At 42.8% G+C, this 16,581-nt stretch overlaps 1 protein-coding gene across 2 annotated transcripts in view; it reads right to left on the bottom strand.

Moving 5' to 3' along the window:
• Window positions 1–16,581, bottom strand: part of Ppp1r21 (protein phosphatase 1 regulatory subunit 21) — a 59,642-nt gene that overhangs the window by 20,109 nt on the left and 22,952 nt on the right. For both annotated transcript variants that reach the window (XM_051175239.1, XM_051175240.1), the window contains exons 10-15: window positions 12,982–13,083; window positions 12,800–12,888; window positions 10,512–10,648; window positions 7,998–8,090; window positions 4,819–4,946; window positions 1,515–1,667 (exon numbers count right to left, since the gene is read on the bottom strand). In XM_051175239.1, the coding sequence (XP_051031196.1) occupies window positions 1,515–1,667; window positions 4,819–4,946; window positions 7,998–8,090; window positions 10,512–10,648; window positions 12,800–12,888; window positions 12,982–13,083 (702 nt within the window). The remainder of the gene's footprint in view (window positions 1–1,514; window positions 1,668–4,818; window positions 4,947–7,997; window positions 8,091–10,511; window positions 10,649–12,799; window positions 12,889–12,981; window positions 13,084–16,581) is intronic.

Genomic DNA, 16,581 nt, shown 5'->3' with positions numbered 1-16,581 from the left:
AAATTCTTAACATTGGGTATCCAGGAGAGGTAGAGATGGATATGTTCTTGACTCATTATATACCTATGCATATACATAATGAAACTGTTAAAGGACAAATTAAAAATATTCTTTAAATCTCTGAATATATAAGGAACTCTTTCAATTATAGCTAGGAATATTTATTTTAAAATAGACTTCAACAGAGAGCAGCTAGAACAAATAGTAAACATGAAAATCTACCCTACCTGACCAGTCAAAGGAGACATGCACATTAAACCAACAATAAGAAACTGCTATCTGAGCCACACAAATACCGAGCTTATGTATAAACATGTGACTGTCTTGAGTGTAGTCTGGAACACTGAACTTGCAGGAGTAGAAAAAAAATGAAATATATTTATTTTTTTCTAAATATAGTAAGAATACGTGGTCACTGAAAAAAAAATCAGAAAATGCAGCAATGCCTTATTTTACTCCCAATCTTACCACTCACATGTGACTCTTCCCTTTGTTAGACTGAGTCTAAATGCAAAAAACTGACTGTAGTACATGCGCACACAGAGACAAGGAAACCTAAACGTATCTCCTGTTTGAATATATTATTTTAGAAGCTCTTACCCTCCTAATGCCTTGTGTGTGTTCCATATATATTTATACATATAATACATATGTATGATATAAGCCATTAATGATGGCAGGCATGTGACACTATCCCTTCATGATGGTCACTCTCCTAATGTCTATTGAGTTTTCCATTCCATGAACATGTAATGTTTGCTTCACTGCTGGTGAGTGTGTAGACTGTTGTTATATGCAGTGCTGCATGTAGTGAGATTAGTTTGTGTTTTAGAGTTTCAACTACAAAACACATACATTGTTAAAGTAGAACACTAGTTTTAGGTTCAATTCAGGGGTAATCATAACTGATTGTATTCCTGGGCCCTTTGCACATTTATAGGCATCTCTATAAATCTATGTATATTGTATAAAATCCCTTGTCATTATTTTCTCAAACCTGTTTCACTGTACAACTTGCTTTTTGCATTCAGAATGTTTTAGTGATCTGTTTGTCACTCTGTATGTGGTGCCCTCTGTATTCCTACTTGAATGGAGAACAGAGCTTTAAACTATGGATGCTCCATGGTGCATGTAGGCTTTGACTGATGAGCACTGAGAGGCCAATTCTGATTTTCCAATGTTACAGTAACACTGCTGTGGCCCTTGTAAACATCTTTTAGGCACATGTGTAGACCACTAAGAAGTCCAATGTTTAAAACCACAAGTTTGCATGGCTTATAGTTCTCCATTCCATCTCTTCTCGGGGGCTGCCCTGGCCATGCACAAAGCTACCTGGTGCCCCAGAGTTGTCTAACTGATGCCTTTACGACTGATTCTCAGGAAGGGAACTACTGATTGAAAGTCTGTGAATGTTTCCAGGGTTCCAAAAGCAAAAGAGACAAGACATACCACCCAACACAAGATGAACAAAGGTAAAGTAAGTACACAAACAGCTATAAGCAGAGGCCACAAACCTTTCTCAAAGCCCTCATGTAGGCAGCAGCTTTCTTCTTGTACTGGAGCATGCATTCAGCTGAAACGGGACTAATGAATCCACTGGCTGTCTTGGGCCCATAGCTCAGTGAAGCAATGAAGTAGTCCATGTTGTTGCTGAAGAAAGATGCAATCTAAACACAGCATGACAAGAAAACATTCTATTTTCCAACAGTGATCTAAAATATCTACCTAATGGCTCTGCTGTGGTTTGAGTGAGAACAGCCCCCATAGGCTCTTAAGTCTGACTATTTGGTTCCCAGTTAGAGGAACTATTTGGGAAGGATGAGGAGGTGTGGCCCTGTTGGAGAAGTGTGGACTTGTTGGAGGAGGAGTATTGCCAGGGGTAGACTCTGTGGTTTCAAAAGCCTGTGCCAGGTCCAGTCTCTGTCCACCTGCAACTTTCAGATCAAATGTGAACTATCAGCTATTGCTCCAGTACCATACCTGCCTGTCTACCACCATGTAACCCTCTGAAACTGTGAGCAAGCCCCCAGTTAAATGCTTTCTAAGTTGCCATGGTGTTTCATCACAGCAATCAAACAGTGACTAAGACAGTCTCAGAGCAGTTTGAATGGAAGTGAAATTTCAACACCTGCCCCAAAGCATGCACCTATTTACTTGCAAATACCTTCAAAATTATGATAGGAAGAAGACACCCAGTAAACACCAGGTGACTCCAGACATGCCCGCTCTGTTTACTTTTTGTCCCTCTGTTGGTGATTGACTGACTTTCTTTTTTGAGACAGGTTCTCACTATGTAGCTTTGGTTGGCCTAGAACTCTCTCTCTGTAGACCAGGCTAGCCTTAACCTCATGAAGACCCTCCTTCCTCTGTCCTCAAACTGCTGAGATTAAAGGCATTTCCATACCCAGCTGTAGGTGTTTCTCATTAACTATAACTTCTGTACTGACCTCAAGATATCTATGTTTGGATATTTTTAATGTTAACTTAGAACATCTCATATTCCGACAGGATGGATATGACATAAGCCCCTTAAATAAGTAGTCTATCTATACTTAGTTCTGTAAAATCTTAACTTGTTAATTATAAATAGAACAGACAATAAGACTAAAAACGCAGATTCTTGTTATTTGCAGATTTATCATTTGTTAAGTCTATGTAACAGCTACAAAGAACCAATGAAATAAAAATTTTGCTGAGCAATGATTTTGAATTCTATAGTGCTATATGAAGTGGTGATATAAAGAAAATATCTGCCTAAATGTCCTTGCTACAAAAAGAAGTTCTGGATACACTGCCAGTGTTCTATCTTTGTAAGTATGAGAAAGTAAGTGTTCTGCCTTGACAAACATTGCTCAGAACTAAGCAATCAAACTCTAATCATCTACATGTTTTACTTTTTATCAGCTTTTTACACTATCAAGTAAGCTCAAGGTTAGGTACTATATGGTCCACATGACTGAACATTTAGTCACAGCTGGTGGAGTTTGGGTCTTGCTCATGGTACAGCCTACAGGTCTCCTGCCTCCTGACCGTAGATGTGATGTTCCCTGTCACATGCTCACTGTCAGGGATGCACCTCACCTTCTCTAACATAGTAAATAAATCACCTCAAACCATGAGCCAAATACAACATCCGACATTCCAAAACACACACGGAAAGCTCATGAGGCTTAAGAACCCTACACAAAGAACTACAGGCAACTGAGGAGTGCTCAGAGGGGGAGAGATGATCCTCCCTAGGGAAGAGCACTCCAGTTGGTCATCCAATACCAAATGGTCACCCCTGAACACACACACACACACACACACACACACACACACACACACACACACGAGTAACACTATACAGACTGAGTGTTGCGGGTAACTTCCTGGAGTAAGTACCCTGACACCATTGAGAGTGGAGAGACGAGATATCATCACCAGTGGACTGAGGCCAGGACAGTCCCTGAAAGGCTTCAGTCCCAAGTCCAGTTTGCATTCTCATTTTCTACTCTAAAAGCACAGAGTGGGGTGTATACAGAAGTATACATGGCTGTCGGCAGGTTGCTAAGGACAACCACCACTGTTTCAGCTATTTCTCCAGGTCACTCTGTCCCAGGTAGCAAGTACAAGCAATGCTTTAAAAAAAAAAAAAAAAAAAAAAATCAATAAATCAGTATCTAGCAACTGGTCTTTTCTACCTTACTCTACTTTATAAGTAGGTTATACTTGGAGAGATATATGCATGTAACAATAATTAATGAAAAGGAGGCTATAATGTGAAAGAGGGCAAAGAGTGGTATATAACAGGGTTTAGAGGGAAGAAAAAGAGAAATAATGTGATTATATTATAATTGCAAAAGAAATAATTAAAAAATAAACCTCCTCTCCACTTAATTGTTTCTGTAAGCCATTTGGTCACAGACAAGGAAACTATCTAATACAGGGAGTATTCAATAAAATTAGTGCTGAGGGCTAGGTAGATGGCTCAGGGGTGAAGGGGTTTCGTGCCAACCCTGATGAACAGAGTTCAACCTCCAGGGTCCTGAGGGTAGAAGGGAAGTCTCACTCCCACAAGCTGTCCCCTGACCTTTCCAGGTATGCCAGCCACAGCATGAACACTCACCGCCTAATAAAAAGAAGATATTCTTTTATAAAATAGTACTCAAAACTATTGGACTACAAAGTGTGTGTGTGTGTGTGTGTGTGTGTGTGTGTGTGTGTGTGCGCGCGCGCGCGTGAGTGCGTGCATGCGTGTGTGTTTACTTTTCTGTATCATGAAAGCCAGAAGAGAACTGTTTAAGGGGAGGGAAAACATTACTGAAAGAGGAAGAGAGATGGGGGGTGAATACAAGCAAAGTAAAATGGCAGATGTGTAAGAAATATAAGGAAACCCACTGCTTTTTATGTAAAATAAAAAACTGAAAAATACTTTAGACGGCTTAAAGAAACAGTGAGTGAACAACAGATTCACTGTAACACTGAATGGCCACTATCAGTGTTCAAATGTAGACGATTCAGCTGAAGAAAACTGAGGGTGCAGGCAGTGTTGAGTAATGGTAAAGAAAAGTAAGCTACTGTTTTAAAAAGGGAGACCTTAAGGTTTGGGGGTGCAACACAATGGCAGAGTGTCTGCCTACAATGCACAGGCCCTGGTTCCACCTTAGACTCCACCCTGACACACACACACACACACAAACACAAACACACACACACACACACACATATACGGGCCTTATATTCCACGCTCCTTTTATGGTCAATTTTCAGGTCACTGTTTTCAAAGGAGCACATTAAAGAGCTGAATTTCAGTTGGGGTCAGCCGAGCACAGTTACCTTCCCTGCTCCATTTGTTAATGCCACTGCTGAGGAAAGGACACAGTCATTTGTCGTCACCAGCTTCTGAGTTGCTGTTGGAAGCTCATGCTCTATGGCAGCCTTCTGACTGTAGTGTTTGGAAAGGTCTATTAAAAAAAAAAAAAAAGATGAGATGAGATACAAACATTACTATTTACACACAGGGTGCAAGCAACTAGCCAGCCTGCTCCATTCACACAACTAGACTTCCAGGTTAGGTTTATTAAGAGCATTTGAGAGCAATGATCCCAAGTATCAGGGCTGTGCTGCATCAGCAAGCAGAGCATGTGTGTGCATGCATGCATGTCTATATGAGCATGTGTGTGTGCATGTGTGTATGAGCATATGTGTCTGTATGTGCGTGCACATGCACATGCATGTGTGTGTATGTGTATGTGTGCACATGTGTGTTTGCACCTGCATTCGTGTGTGTCTGTGTGGACTCAGGCATGCCACAGCATGTATGTGGAGATCAGTTGACTGCCTAAAGCAGTAGTCAGTTGTCTCCTATTACCATGTGGGTCTTAGGAATCAAACTCTGGTGGTCAGTCCTGGTGATGAACATTTAACCCACTGAGCCATCTTGCTGGCCCTCAATTACATTTTAATTCCATATAAAACATACATTTTGGGGGCTGAAGAGATGGCTCAGTGGTTAAGAGCACTGACTACTCTTCCAGAGGACCTGGGTTCATTTCCAGCATCCACATGGCAGCTCACACCTGTCTGTAATTCCAAGAACTGACATCCTCACACAGACACGCATATAGGCAAAACAACAATGCACATAAAATAATAGGTAAATTATAACACACACACACACATTTTGATAACTCCTGTGGTAGTTTGAAAGAAAATGCCCCCTCCCCCAAGGGATGGCACTATTAATAGGTGTGGTCTTGTTGGAGGCACTGTGTCACTGTGGGGGCAGGCTTTGAGATCTCTTATGATCAAGCCACACCCAGTGTCTCCATTCACTTCCTGTTCACTGCAGATCAAGATGGAGGACTCTCAGCCACTTCTCCAGCACCATGTCTGCCTGCATGCTGCCATGCCCCACCATGATGACAATGGACTAAACCACTGAACTGTAAGCGAACCACCCCAGTTAAACATTTTCCTTTATAAGGGTTGCCATGGTCATGGTGTCTCTTCACAGTGATAGAAACCCTGGCTAAGACAACTCCCATGCTATCTTTTTACACTAACAACCTTCCAAACAATCTACCTGGACTTTCCTCCCTGTGTCTAAATTAGACCAAGCAATTATTATTCATGGAAAAGCAGGAGGGTAGAGTTGCCACAAAAGGTGTCTTAAAAAACAAGGTTCCAGGGGCTGGAGAGATAGCTCAGAGGTTTAGAGCACTGGGTGCTCTTCCAGAGGTCTTGAGCTCAATTCCCAGCAACCACATGGTAGCTCACAGCCATCCATAATGAGATGTGGTGCCCTTTTCTGGCATGCAGGCAGAACACTGTATATATAACAAATAAATAAATCTTAGAACAAAAAACAAGGTTCCAATAGGCATTGTGGTGCAAGCTTATAATTACCTAGCTTACCCAAGCTAGGTAAGCAGACAGAAACTGTAACCCAAGCAACCAGGCCCTGTAATCACTTCCCAGCATCCTTCATGTTTCCCACTTTTCTTTTTATGTCCATTTTCAAGAGCAGAAACAAGTTTGAAAATGTCATAATGAAACCCATTATTTGGTACACTAAAAGAAAGAGGAGAAACAAGTAGAAAGAAAAGAAAGAAGTAGCAGCACAGAGGGCCAGGGAGGCCCCAACTCTCCCAGTCTGTCAGCTCTTGCCAAACAAGAAAAATAACATGCTTTGCCCCGGACCACTCAGCAGCATCTTGACCTCAGAAAATACACAAACAAAGCAAGCTAATGTTTTTAAATCTTTTTAGGGTCCTTGGATGTAACTGCTGGATTGGAACAGCAATATAAATAAAATAAAGATATTATGAGATGCCAATCTTGAGGAAAGCATTAATTATACCTCCTACACATTATAAGGGTTATATATATTGTCAACAGTACAGTGAACCATCCATCCAGGCCTCTGAGCTGATGCTCTTCAAACAGCTCCTACATCTTCCCCCTTCCCCATAGTTGAGAAGGGAGAAAGGGCAGGGCATCTAGAAAGAATACAGAGCTATAGACTGATTACATCTCAGAATCACTCAAGAAGCCTAAGAAAAGCCTTAAGGCTGGGGAGGCAGAGGCGGAGCTCTGTGAGTTCGAAGCCAGTCTGGTCTAAGTGAGTTCCAGGACTAGCAGGGCTACACAGAGAAACCCTGTCTCGGAAAAAAAGCTCCCCCACAGCCTTTTAACCAGCTATGTTCTTGAAAATACAGAACCAAATAAAAATTGGGCAAGACCTTAAAACAGATACTTTGTATTTGTTCCTTTATTTTATTGACACAAGGTCTATCTATGTAGACTAGTCTAGAACTGAGATCCTCTTGCCTCTGCCTCAGAGTGCTGGAATTAAAGGTGTTTGCCACCACTTCTGATACTTTTATTTCTTAAAGTTAGGCTCAACAAAGCCAGATTTAAAACAGACATTTTAAGTACCAAAACATGAGCTTGGAATGTAGCTCAGGGTTAGAACACTTAAATACAATGTACAAGGTCCTGGGTTCAATCACCAGCACTGAGCAACACCAAAAGAAAAAGAAAGAAAAACAAAAAGGGTGCTGGGGAAATACTGGGCAGATGGTACATGACTGCAACTCCAGCATTGCAGAGACAGAGGTAGGAAGATCACAGGCTAGCTGCAGCTATAGAGTTCCAGGTAGCCAAGACTACATAATGAGACTGTCTCAAAAAGATAAACAGTCACAGGATAATGGTGTACTCTATACTCTTTCTAGACACAATGGCCTCCGTTTCCTCAGTTCCTTCATGCCTGAGCCTTGACAGGTGTAACAAATTTTGTGCCTGTAAACAGCATGTTTGGTGTGGTTCCACCCACACCTGTGTCAAGTCCAGTGAAGCATGGAGCACAGGGTCTTCCCTTCAGTGCTGTGTTCATTTTCACAGTGAAGTGGACAGAAGAACAGAAGGCCGGGGCTGTGCACTTCCATGTATGCCCAATGCTGTGCAGGCAGATCTGAAAACTGAAGGTTTTCACAAACTTCAAGGCTCACCTTTCATGACGTCGTGAAACCCATGCAGAGCTGCGCCAACATTTGTTAAGACGGATGTGTAGTTTGCCCGAAGGAGTCCATCTGGCTCAGTGCCTAGAAGAGCCAATCACAGGCCCTATGAGCATTTCCCTGGAGCTGACTGCCCACCCTCCCACTCTGTCCTGCAGACCAGGGAGAATGGAGTTTGCTTACAATGTGTCAGAAATAATGGCTTTCCAAACCTTTGCAGATACAGTCACAAATGGTGGTAATGGATGCAGGCACATCTAACTGATGCACATCTCCCAGGCACACATTTTTAATGACTATGAAGCCAAAAGGCGGCCAGTAAAATGGCTCAGCAGGTGAAGGCACTTGTCATTGAGCCTGAGGACCTAAACCCAATCCCAGAAACCCTGAAGAGTAGAGAAAACTGATTTCCACAAGTTGTTTTCTGACCTCCACCCCATTCCCTCATACACATGCATAACTACACATATCCTGGGCATGCACACGTGCACACACAAGAACACTATAGTGAATTCACACACAATAAAAGAAAATCAGTAGTAACTCAGAAGGAACAGTCCAAGTCTGTGCTAAGTGAGCACAGATATCCTCTTGCTAGCTCGGTGCAACAGAAACCCCACTCTCAACAGACACCCAGCACACAGCCGCCCCTCTCTATCTTCCAGCCACTGGCTGCTGATGCTAAATTCTGATTGAGTGCGGCCAAGAAGTGGGGAGGGGTTCGTTCCCTCACCTAAGCCCCTCTGAGACAGGGCTCTGCCTTGAACAAGTACTGCTGAGATTGTGTGGCCCTTGTCACCATTGCCTTGGTTATCAACGTGAGTTCCACACTGAAGAGGCAAGCTAAAAAGACCTGATGTTGCTGTGACACAACTGTCCCCAACATGTGAACCGTGACTCTGAGATTTAGCTCTAGAGAGAAGCAGCCTTAGGCTCTGAGCCTTTCCTCAAGGGAAATGATTTCACTTGCAATACATGGAGAATTTCCAACTGTGACGAGAGAGAGAGAGAGAGAGAGAGAGAGAGAGAGAGAGAGAGAGAGAGAGAGAGAGAGAAGAAACCAGTGAAAGCACAGGAGAAAGTGGCCAATCCAATAAGCTAAACTATAGGCTGTGAACAGAAACAACCCTCCTGGGGTCAGAACACTAACCTCAAAAATGCTACCAGCTAGTTAAATGTTATAACTCCAAAGGAGTCTATATTTAATGTAATGTATGTCCCAAGGCCTGCAGAAAAGCACAGAGCAATTATCCAGCAATGAAAAGAGCTTAAACCAGGGTCTGAGGAAGGAAGGAGAGAGTGAAGGAGGGACCCTCAAACAACTGTTTTCTGTGTGATGACTGCACATGCCCAAGGCTGACGCCTGAGAAATAGCAAGAGTATGTAAGCCTCTGGCTCTGAAAACATTAGTATCTATAGCATTATTCTTAATAGTCAAACAGGCCAAATCTTTGGTGGACATACATATAATATTCAGTACATCTAAGCAATAAAGTAGTACACCGCAATAAAAAGAATGGAGTGTGGACACATACATCAGTCTTGTAAGCTTTACTACCTGAAAGCAAGCTAACACCAAACTACATGCAGTAGTTCCATTGATGAATCTGGAGACAGGAAATAGAGAAGTAGCTGCTTAGAGCTGAAGACAGGAGGGATGGCAGACTAGGAAGAAACGGCTACATAATGAATACAGGGTTTCTTCAGGTGGTGGAAATGGTTAAAAGTGGACTGGGCTACAGGCACACACACATTCGTGTGAGTACATGGATAAGTACTGGTTTGGACTCTAAATGGGTAAAATGTACAGTAGGTAACAGAGAATAAAAAGACAAAAACAAAGTATTTTTTTATGCTCTCATTTATATGCTGTAAAAAAAATGTCCTGCCTTCCTCCCTCCCTTCCCTTCTTCCTTCCCTCACCCCTCTTTCCTCCCTCCCTTCCTCCCTCTCTTTACAGTCCAGGCTAGCTTGAACTTAGGATACTTTGCCTCAGCTTCCTGAGTTCTGAGAACACAGATGTTTGACACCAGGCCTACCTAAAACCATGGGTTTCTTTTTTTAAAAAAGATCCCTGAAACTGAGGCTCATTCAATTTCTTAAGTGTTTCTCTCTAATTAGGTGAGAGGAAAACAATGAGCATCTTTAAAAGCTCCCATGCACTGTGGCTGCTAACAAATGGTCACGATGCCCCCTGCAGTTTCTGTGGTGAACTGGTTATTATGTTCATCTCACAAACATTCATGAGTCACCCTTCTCCACTTAAAAAAAGAGAAGGGGGATTATATTTAATGCATGGTTAATGACAAATAGTTTACCTTAACTCCATAACACAACATTCAACCTCATTTACTCCTGGAGTCCATTAACTCTGCTCACTGAATTCCAGGTTCTGAGTCTAGATCTTATGCTCTGCTCAGTCCCCAAAGCTAAACCATGTCCCTATTCCAGCTTCTTGTCCTCTCGAGTCCTTCAAGTTGTGTCACAAGCAGCAGTCTTACTTACTTGGCAGGGCAAGGAGAGTGATGTACGTTTGCAACTTCTCGAACACGGCTGTCATCCGCTTCACATCCTGGGATAGCTCCAGGTTCCTGGCTTTCAGTGCAGGTGTGCAAAGGGAAGATTCACATTCTTCTTCTAGGCTAGGAACAGCAGGGTTTTAAAAGTGAGTATCCTGGAGACCTTATTTTCCTTTTTAAATAAAAGATTTGTTTTTGTGTCTAAATGTTTTACGTTCATGTACATATAAATATATACATACATATATATATATATATATATATGTATGTATATATTTATTTTTGCTTGTAGATATGCCTGCGTGCCATTTGTGTCTCTGGTTCCTGAGGAGCCCAGAAGAGGGTATCGTATCCCCTGGAGCTGGAGTTAAAGATGGCTGTGAGCTGCCATATGGATGCTAAAAATCAAACCCAGGTAGGTGCTCTGTAAGCACAGAATGTGCCCTTAACAGCTGAGCTGCCTCTCGAGCATGAAAATAATATAATTTTTTTAAGTAGTAAAATCATTTCTCCAAAAACTTATTTGTATGGATGTATGCATGTGTCCGTGTGCCACAGTGTGGACATGGGGGTCAAAGGAAAACCTGTAGGTGCCAGTTCTCATCTTCCACCAGTGAATCTCAACAGGCCTGACAGCAGGAGTCTCTACCTACTGAGCCATCTCTCTGGGCCATATTAAAAATTCTTAAAATAGGCACATTGGTCTCACTCAGTTTCTCACTGTGACTTCTCACAAGACTTTTAAAGTCAAATAGTTCCCAGAAACAAAAGCAAAACTGTCCCATTTCCCCATGGATTTGGATGAAAATTGGTAAGAAAAGAATGTAACCCCAAGAAAAGATGTGAGGAAGGGCTGGCTCCGCAGGGTTGGAGGAGCACAACTGCTTTGAGGACCACGAACCACAGTCAGTGACGACGCAGCAGCTGCAGCAGCTGAGAGTGGGCTTGAGAACCTGAGATCTGCCTCGCCTTTCCTCTGCTCTACATGCATTGGGTAGTTCAGTCACACACACAGAACCTGTGCCGGGGAAATCCTTAAATCGTTTATAGGAGACATTCCATTTGACTAATTCCTGATTAATTAAATAAAAACTGGTATTGCTGCTACTATAGGCTCAAATTTAGAAATAAATACTTAATATTATCACAAAATACACTTTACCACTTTCAACTTTAAGTCGGTACCTTAACTATAAAGTTTAAAAAATGAGGAGGACTCTATAATGTTTATTTAACAATTGTAGTAATCCAGTAAAAAGATTCATACAAGACTAGAAAAATGCCCAGAGTGGTGTGCCTGCAATCCCACCAGTAAAAGGCTGAGGCAGGATGGTGAGCTTCAGGTGAGACTGTGCTAGCCAAACTCTGTCCCTACCCTCAAAACAAAAGATAACAAACCCTAGAAGATTTAACATAAAAAACAGGATTTCCTCTATTCCCTCCCATTCCATGTCTCCTCATTTATTAAGACTGCTCTACTCAACCTGCTCCCATTACTCTATCAAGCAGGCCAGCTGCTCAAAATGGCTATTTGGAAAAAGGTAGGCTAGCAAGATAGCTCAACAAGGAAGGGCATCTGCCACTAGGAAAAAGGATTTAGCAAATGCTTTAAAATATAATCATGAAAAACCAGATGTGCACCCCCACCCCTTTAATCCCAGTACTCAAGAAGCTGAGGCAGGTGGCTCTCTATAAATTCAAGGTCTGCCTGATCTACATAGCAAGCTCTATGCCAGCCAGGACTACATAGTGAGACATTGCCTCAAAACAAACAAACAGTATTAAAACTTCCAAGCAATTTTATCATATTCCCAGTACAGTTTTATGCCTTTCTAGAAATTTAAGGTAGAATTAAAAATATTAATGCTGCATATTTAAGGTGGAATGTTAGAGGTTGTGGAGTGACATAGCCTAGAAGATCTAGAGCAGATAAAGATTCTATTTTATAACTTAAATAAGTATCCAATAATAAAAATAAAAAGATATCATTCTAAGGATACTCAAGGATTAAGATTCAAATGTAGAAGCCAAATATTCTAACTCTCATCTAGACATTAACAACAAAGGAATAAAACCAAAATATTTCTCCCAGTTACTGAAAACACTGATTATGCAGACAAGAGGGCTACTGAAATCACAGCTGACTGATGTTACTCAGCCACGAGACACAAAGTCCAGACAGACAAGATGCCCTGTTACTGTTTGATTAGCTCCAGAACAGGTCAGGTCCCACCCGCAGCTCCCCAAGCTCCCTGGCCTCCAGGGAATGAATACCTTTTTAACTGGTAAGGAAGGATCTTCCTAAGGAAGCGTACATAGGAAGTTAAGTGATCTGAAAACATCTTTAATTTCACAGTTGTCTCCTGGATAAAAAAGATAATTCCACAGTTAAAGGTGCTATTGGGCAACAAGAACCCGTGTTTCCCGGAATTGAAACAAGGAGGGAAGTTAGTTACCAGGACAGTGACAGTATCCTCAGTAATACTCTCGAATAAATGCAGCATCCCTTCCTCTAGGGGGCGGACATAGGACGCATTTTCATGAAGGTACTGGGAGAACTGAATGGGAGAAGAAGAGCTTGAATTAATTCCATGGAAAATGAGCAGGGGCAGGACGACTCGCTGACTTTTCACTGAACATTCTTCTGAACACGTTTCTGGAAAACCCCTCTAAAGCCCCAGATAAAACTCCCAGGTGGGTCCCCATCCCAAGTCACAGAAGCAGAGAGGGGTGACAATGAACAGCTTGGCCGCTGGGGAAATGGAGAGACAGCCAGCAGCACCTCAAAGAGCGAAGAGCTGAATGAGTTAGGGTCCCTGAGCACCGGCTGCTCTGCAGGGTTCCTAGTCAGGAGAAAATCAGAAGTGTTGGTGGACTTTGTATTACCTTTCATCACCTCAGTTTTCAAGACTGTGAGTGCCCATGCAGATGGCTGCACTCCATCTTGGCACAAGGGCAGAGAGTTCAAAGCTGTCAGCAAGTCATAAGACCTAAAGGTCAAAGGTATGGATGTTTTGACTGTCTCAGTCTAAGTAACAACAGACCTGAATCTGGGGTGTGGCTACTCCTGACTGTCAAGGCTAGGGAAGGAGAAGTTGAATCTGAGGTATGGCTGGCTACTCCTGACCTCAAGGCTAGAGAACAAGAAGTTAGAACTAAGATGTGGTTATTAAACCCTTAGAATAACTGAGGAAGAAAAGTCAGTTTGTTCCATATACATGCTTCTATATTGCCCTTTTTGGTTATGGTATATAAGAGTGGCAAAAAATAAACTCGTGGCATTTCAGTATTGACTGATCTGCCTTCCTGATCTTTATTCTGTTTCTCTTTCTTTATTATCTATAGCTAGCTGTTCCCTCATCCACACTCCCGCACTCAGCTGCCTCCCATTGCAGTCCCGCAAAGACCGTTCCTGACACAACCCAAGGCCACAAGGCAGCTCCTTGTTTTACTGTATACACTGTTCAAGGTTAACAAATGCCAGGACCTTTAAAACACTCATTAGCATCACTGATGGAATAGTATGCAAACAGAGTAAGGAGGATATGGTTATAGCTGGGTGATACAGTATGTTTGGCCTATGTGAGGGGTGTCCCCCAACACTGGAGGGGGGTCCTACTATATTCTAGACAATTTCCAAGCAAAGGGGTAAGATGCAGTTACAAAACATCTCAGCCATCTAGGTATCTCTTAATGGCTCAAGTTTGAACTTCTGCACATAGACACGGACTATCTCGCCTTCTATAAAGGTGACCCTATGGAAACTACATAGTAATACTGTCCTGCGCAGCCCACACACTCTGGGCTCCACTGCCCATGGCTGTAAAGTATGAGTTCCCAGTTACTTTAAGAGTCTAGAAACAGTTTACACATTCTGGCCATCTTTTAGCAAAAGGTTGTCAAACCTCCAGTATTACAGACTTAGTAGAAAACTCAGAGGGACTTCCATAGGCCAAAGCACAGATGATGAAATACTGAGAAATACATGAATTCTTCAAAATAATGAGGTGCTCTGTACAAATTAAAATAACAAAAGTTATTTTTACAGGGCTCAATAGGTTGGCGGAGTCACTAAAGTGGATAAAAACCAAGCATTGCTGAGAAACAAGGACAAGGATGGCAATGGCTAACTTCTACCAAGAGCACACTACACGCCAGGCATTCTGGTACTTCTTACCTGTGCATATCTGTGACAAGGGCAGGCCCCTCTCCAATTCAAAGCAGAGGGATTAAATAAACCTCCCAGGGAGACACAGCTAGAATGTGTCCCAAGAAGTCCAACTTGAATCTTTGCTACCTACTAGGCACTCTGAGTAACGGTAGACATGAGTATATCCAACCCCTAGAAATACTACACTATGCACCAAAAAAAAAAAAAAGCTAGGAAGAGTGGGACTAAGTAGGAAAGCATAGCTGACCACAGGTCACATTATCAAGTTCTCTGAAAGAAGACACATCGGTAACAAGATCAAGATCCCCTTAACTTCCCTTGTATGTGAGCTGGCCTCCAAGTTAACCTCAGTGATGTCCATGTCTTCTTGCCTTTGAATGCTACCCACTTATATTGTTCAGGGTTAGTCTATGTGACCAATAACACAACAGGCATGACAAACGAGACTAGCCAAGTGTCCTAAAAGACCATGGCTTCCACATCTTCTCAGCCAAGCTCTCTAAGGGACATCAGGTATCATGCAATGGCCCTAAAGAGAAGGGCACATGAGGGGCAGGCTCCCAGGCACCATCCAGCACCGACGAACCAGGCATGTGAGCCACCTCAGAAGTACAAACCTCAGCCAGCGAGGCCTTCAGATGATTGCAGCCCCAGTGACATCGAGCATGGAAGCCTATGAGATGCCAGGAGCCGCAAACTCCCTTGGTAAGAGGTCCCTGAATTCCTGACCACAGAAACCAGGAAACAGGCAATGTCTGCTCTTTTAAACTACTGAGTCCTGGGTAGCTTACTGTCCACTCAATAAAACGAATATACTCATTAGTATTTTAGCTTTATAGTTACATAAAAATATTCACAGGGTGATGGTGGCCCACACCTTTAATCCCAGCACTCAGGAGGCAGAGGCAGGTGGATTTCTGTGAGTTTGAGACTAGCCTAGTCTACAAAACTAGTCCCAGGACAGCCAGGGCTACACAGAGAAACCCTGTCTCAAAAACACAAAACAATAATAAAATAAAATTTTGCAGATGTCTTCAAACCCTTTTTAGAATTACCTGGGTACAAAGGCAAACTCTTTTGGAAGAAAGCAGAGGGACTGGAGAGAGTAACACGCAAACCTCTTCTATCTCAGTTAAATCCCACAGACCCCAAAAAGCTGCCACGCTCAACTGGCTCTGCCGTTTCCCACAAGACACCTCAGCAGAAGGAAAGAGTGGACAGACTGCACTGGCCATTTGGCCATTGACAGGTTCATAGTAACTACAGACAAGAAAGAAACATGCTGGAGGATTAGCGCTCCCGGCAATAAACCAGAAACTTCCATTCTGCCAACTGCTGTCAGAAAGCTGCACACCCTCAATCTTGTAACGGGAAGGTCTCGGCCTTTGCTGGCTTCAAGGGCCTCAGAAAAAGCCACATTGCTCTCCTAACTTTCATCCCATCCCTCCCTTCCAGGGACTTTACCTTCCAGAAGCTCACTGCACACTAACTCTCCATCATTCCCCAAAGCTCAGCCCCACCCATCATGCTTTCCTGCTTCCCATTTCTACTCACATAATTCCTTCAGGGAGTATAAATAAACAAACAAACAAACACCATCCCTCCTCCTACACTCAAGTCTCACTCAGCCTTCAAAACTCCAAACCACAAGAGAATCTTCGAAGATTCCCCTCCCCACTGACTCCACACGCAGTGGCAGTGCCAGCGCCTGTCTGAACTACTCACTTGCTCTCTCTCCCTCCCTCCCTCATTTTATTACATTTGATTACTTCCTGCACTGCTCACTCTCCATCTCCTGACAGCTCCCCTAGCTTTAATCTCTTAACGCCATACTGTTTTGGTGAAGACTGTGACTTCTTCCATGTCTTCTTCCATGTCTCCCACC

This window comes from Phodopus roborovskii, unplaced genomic scaffold (assembly GCF_943737965.1).
Source record: "Phodopus roborovskii unplaced genomic scaffold, PHOROB, whole genome shotgun sequence".
NCBI classification, from domain to species: domain Eukaryota; kingdom Metazoa; phylum Chordata; class Mammalia; order Rodentia; family Cricetidae; genus Phodopus; species Phodopus roborovskii.
The sequence above is the reverse complement of the archived record's forward strand: the minus strand, read 5'-3'. Positions and strand labels throughout refer to the sequence as shown.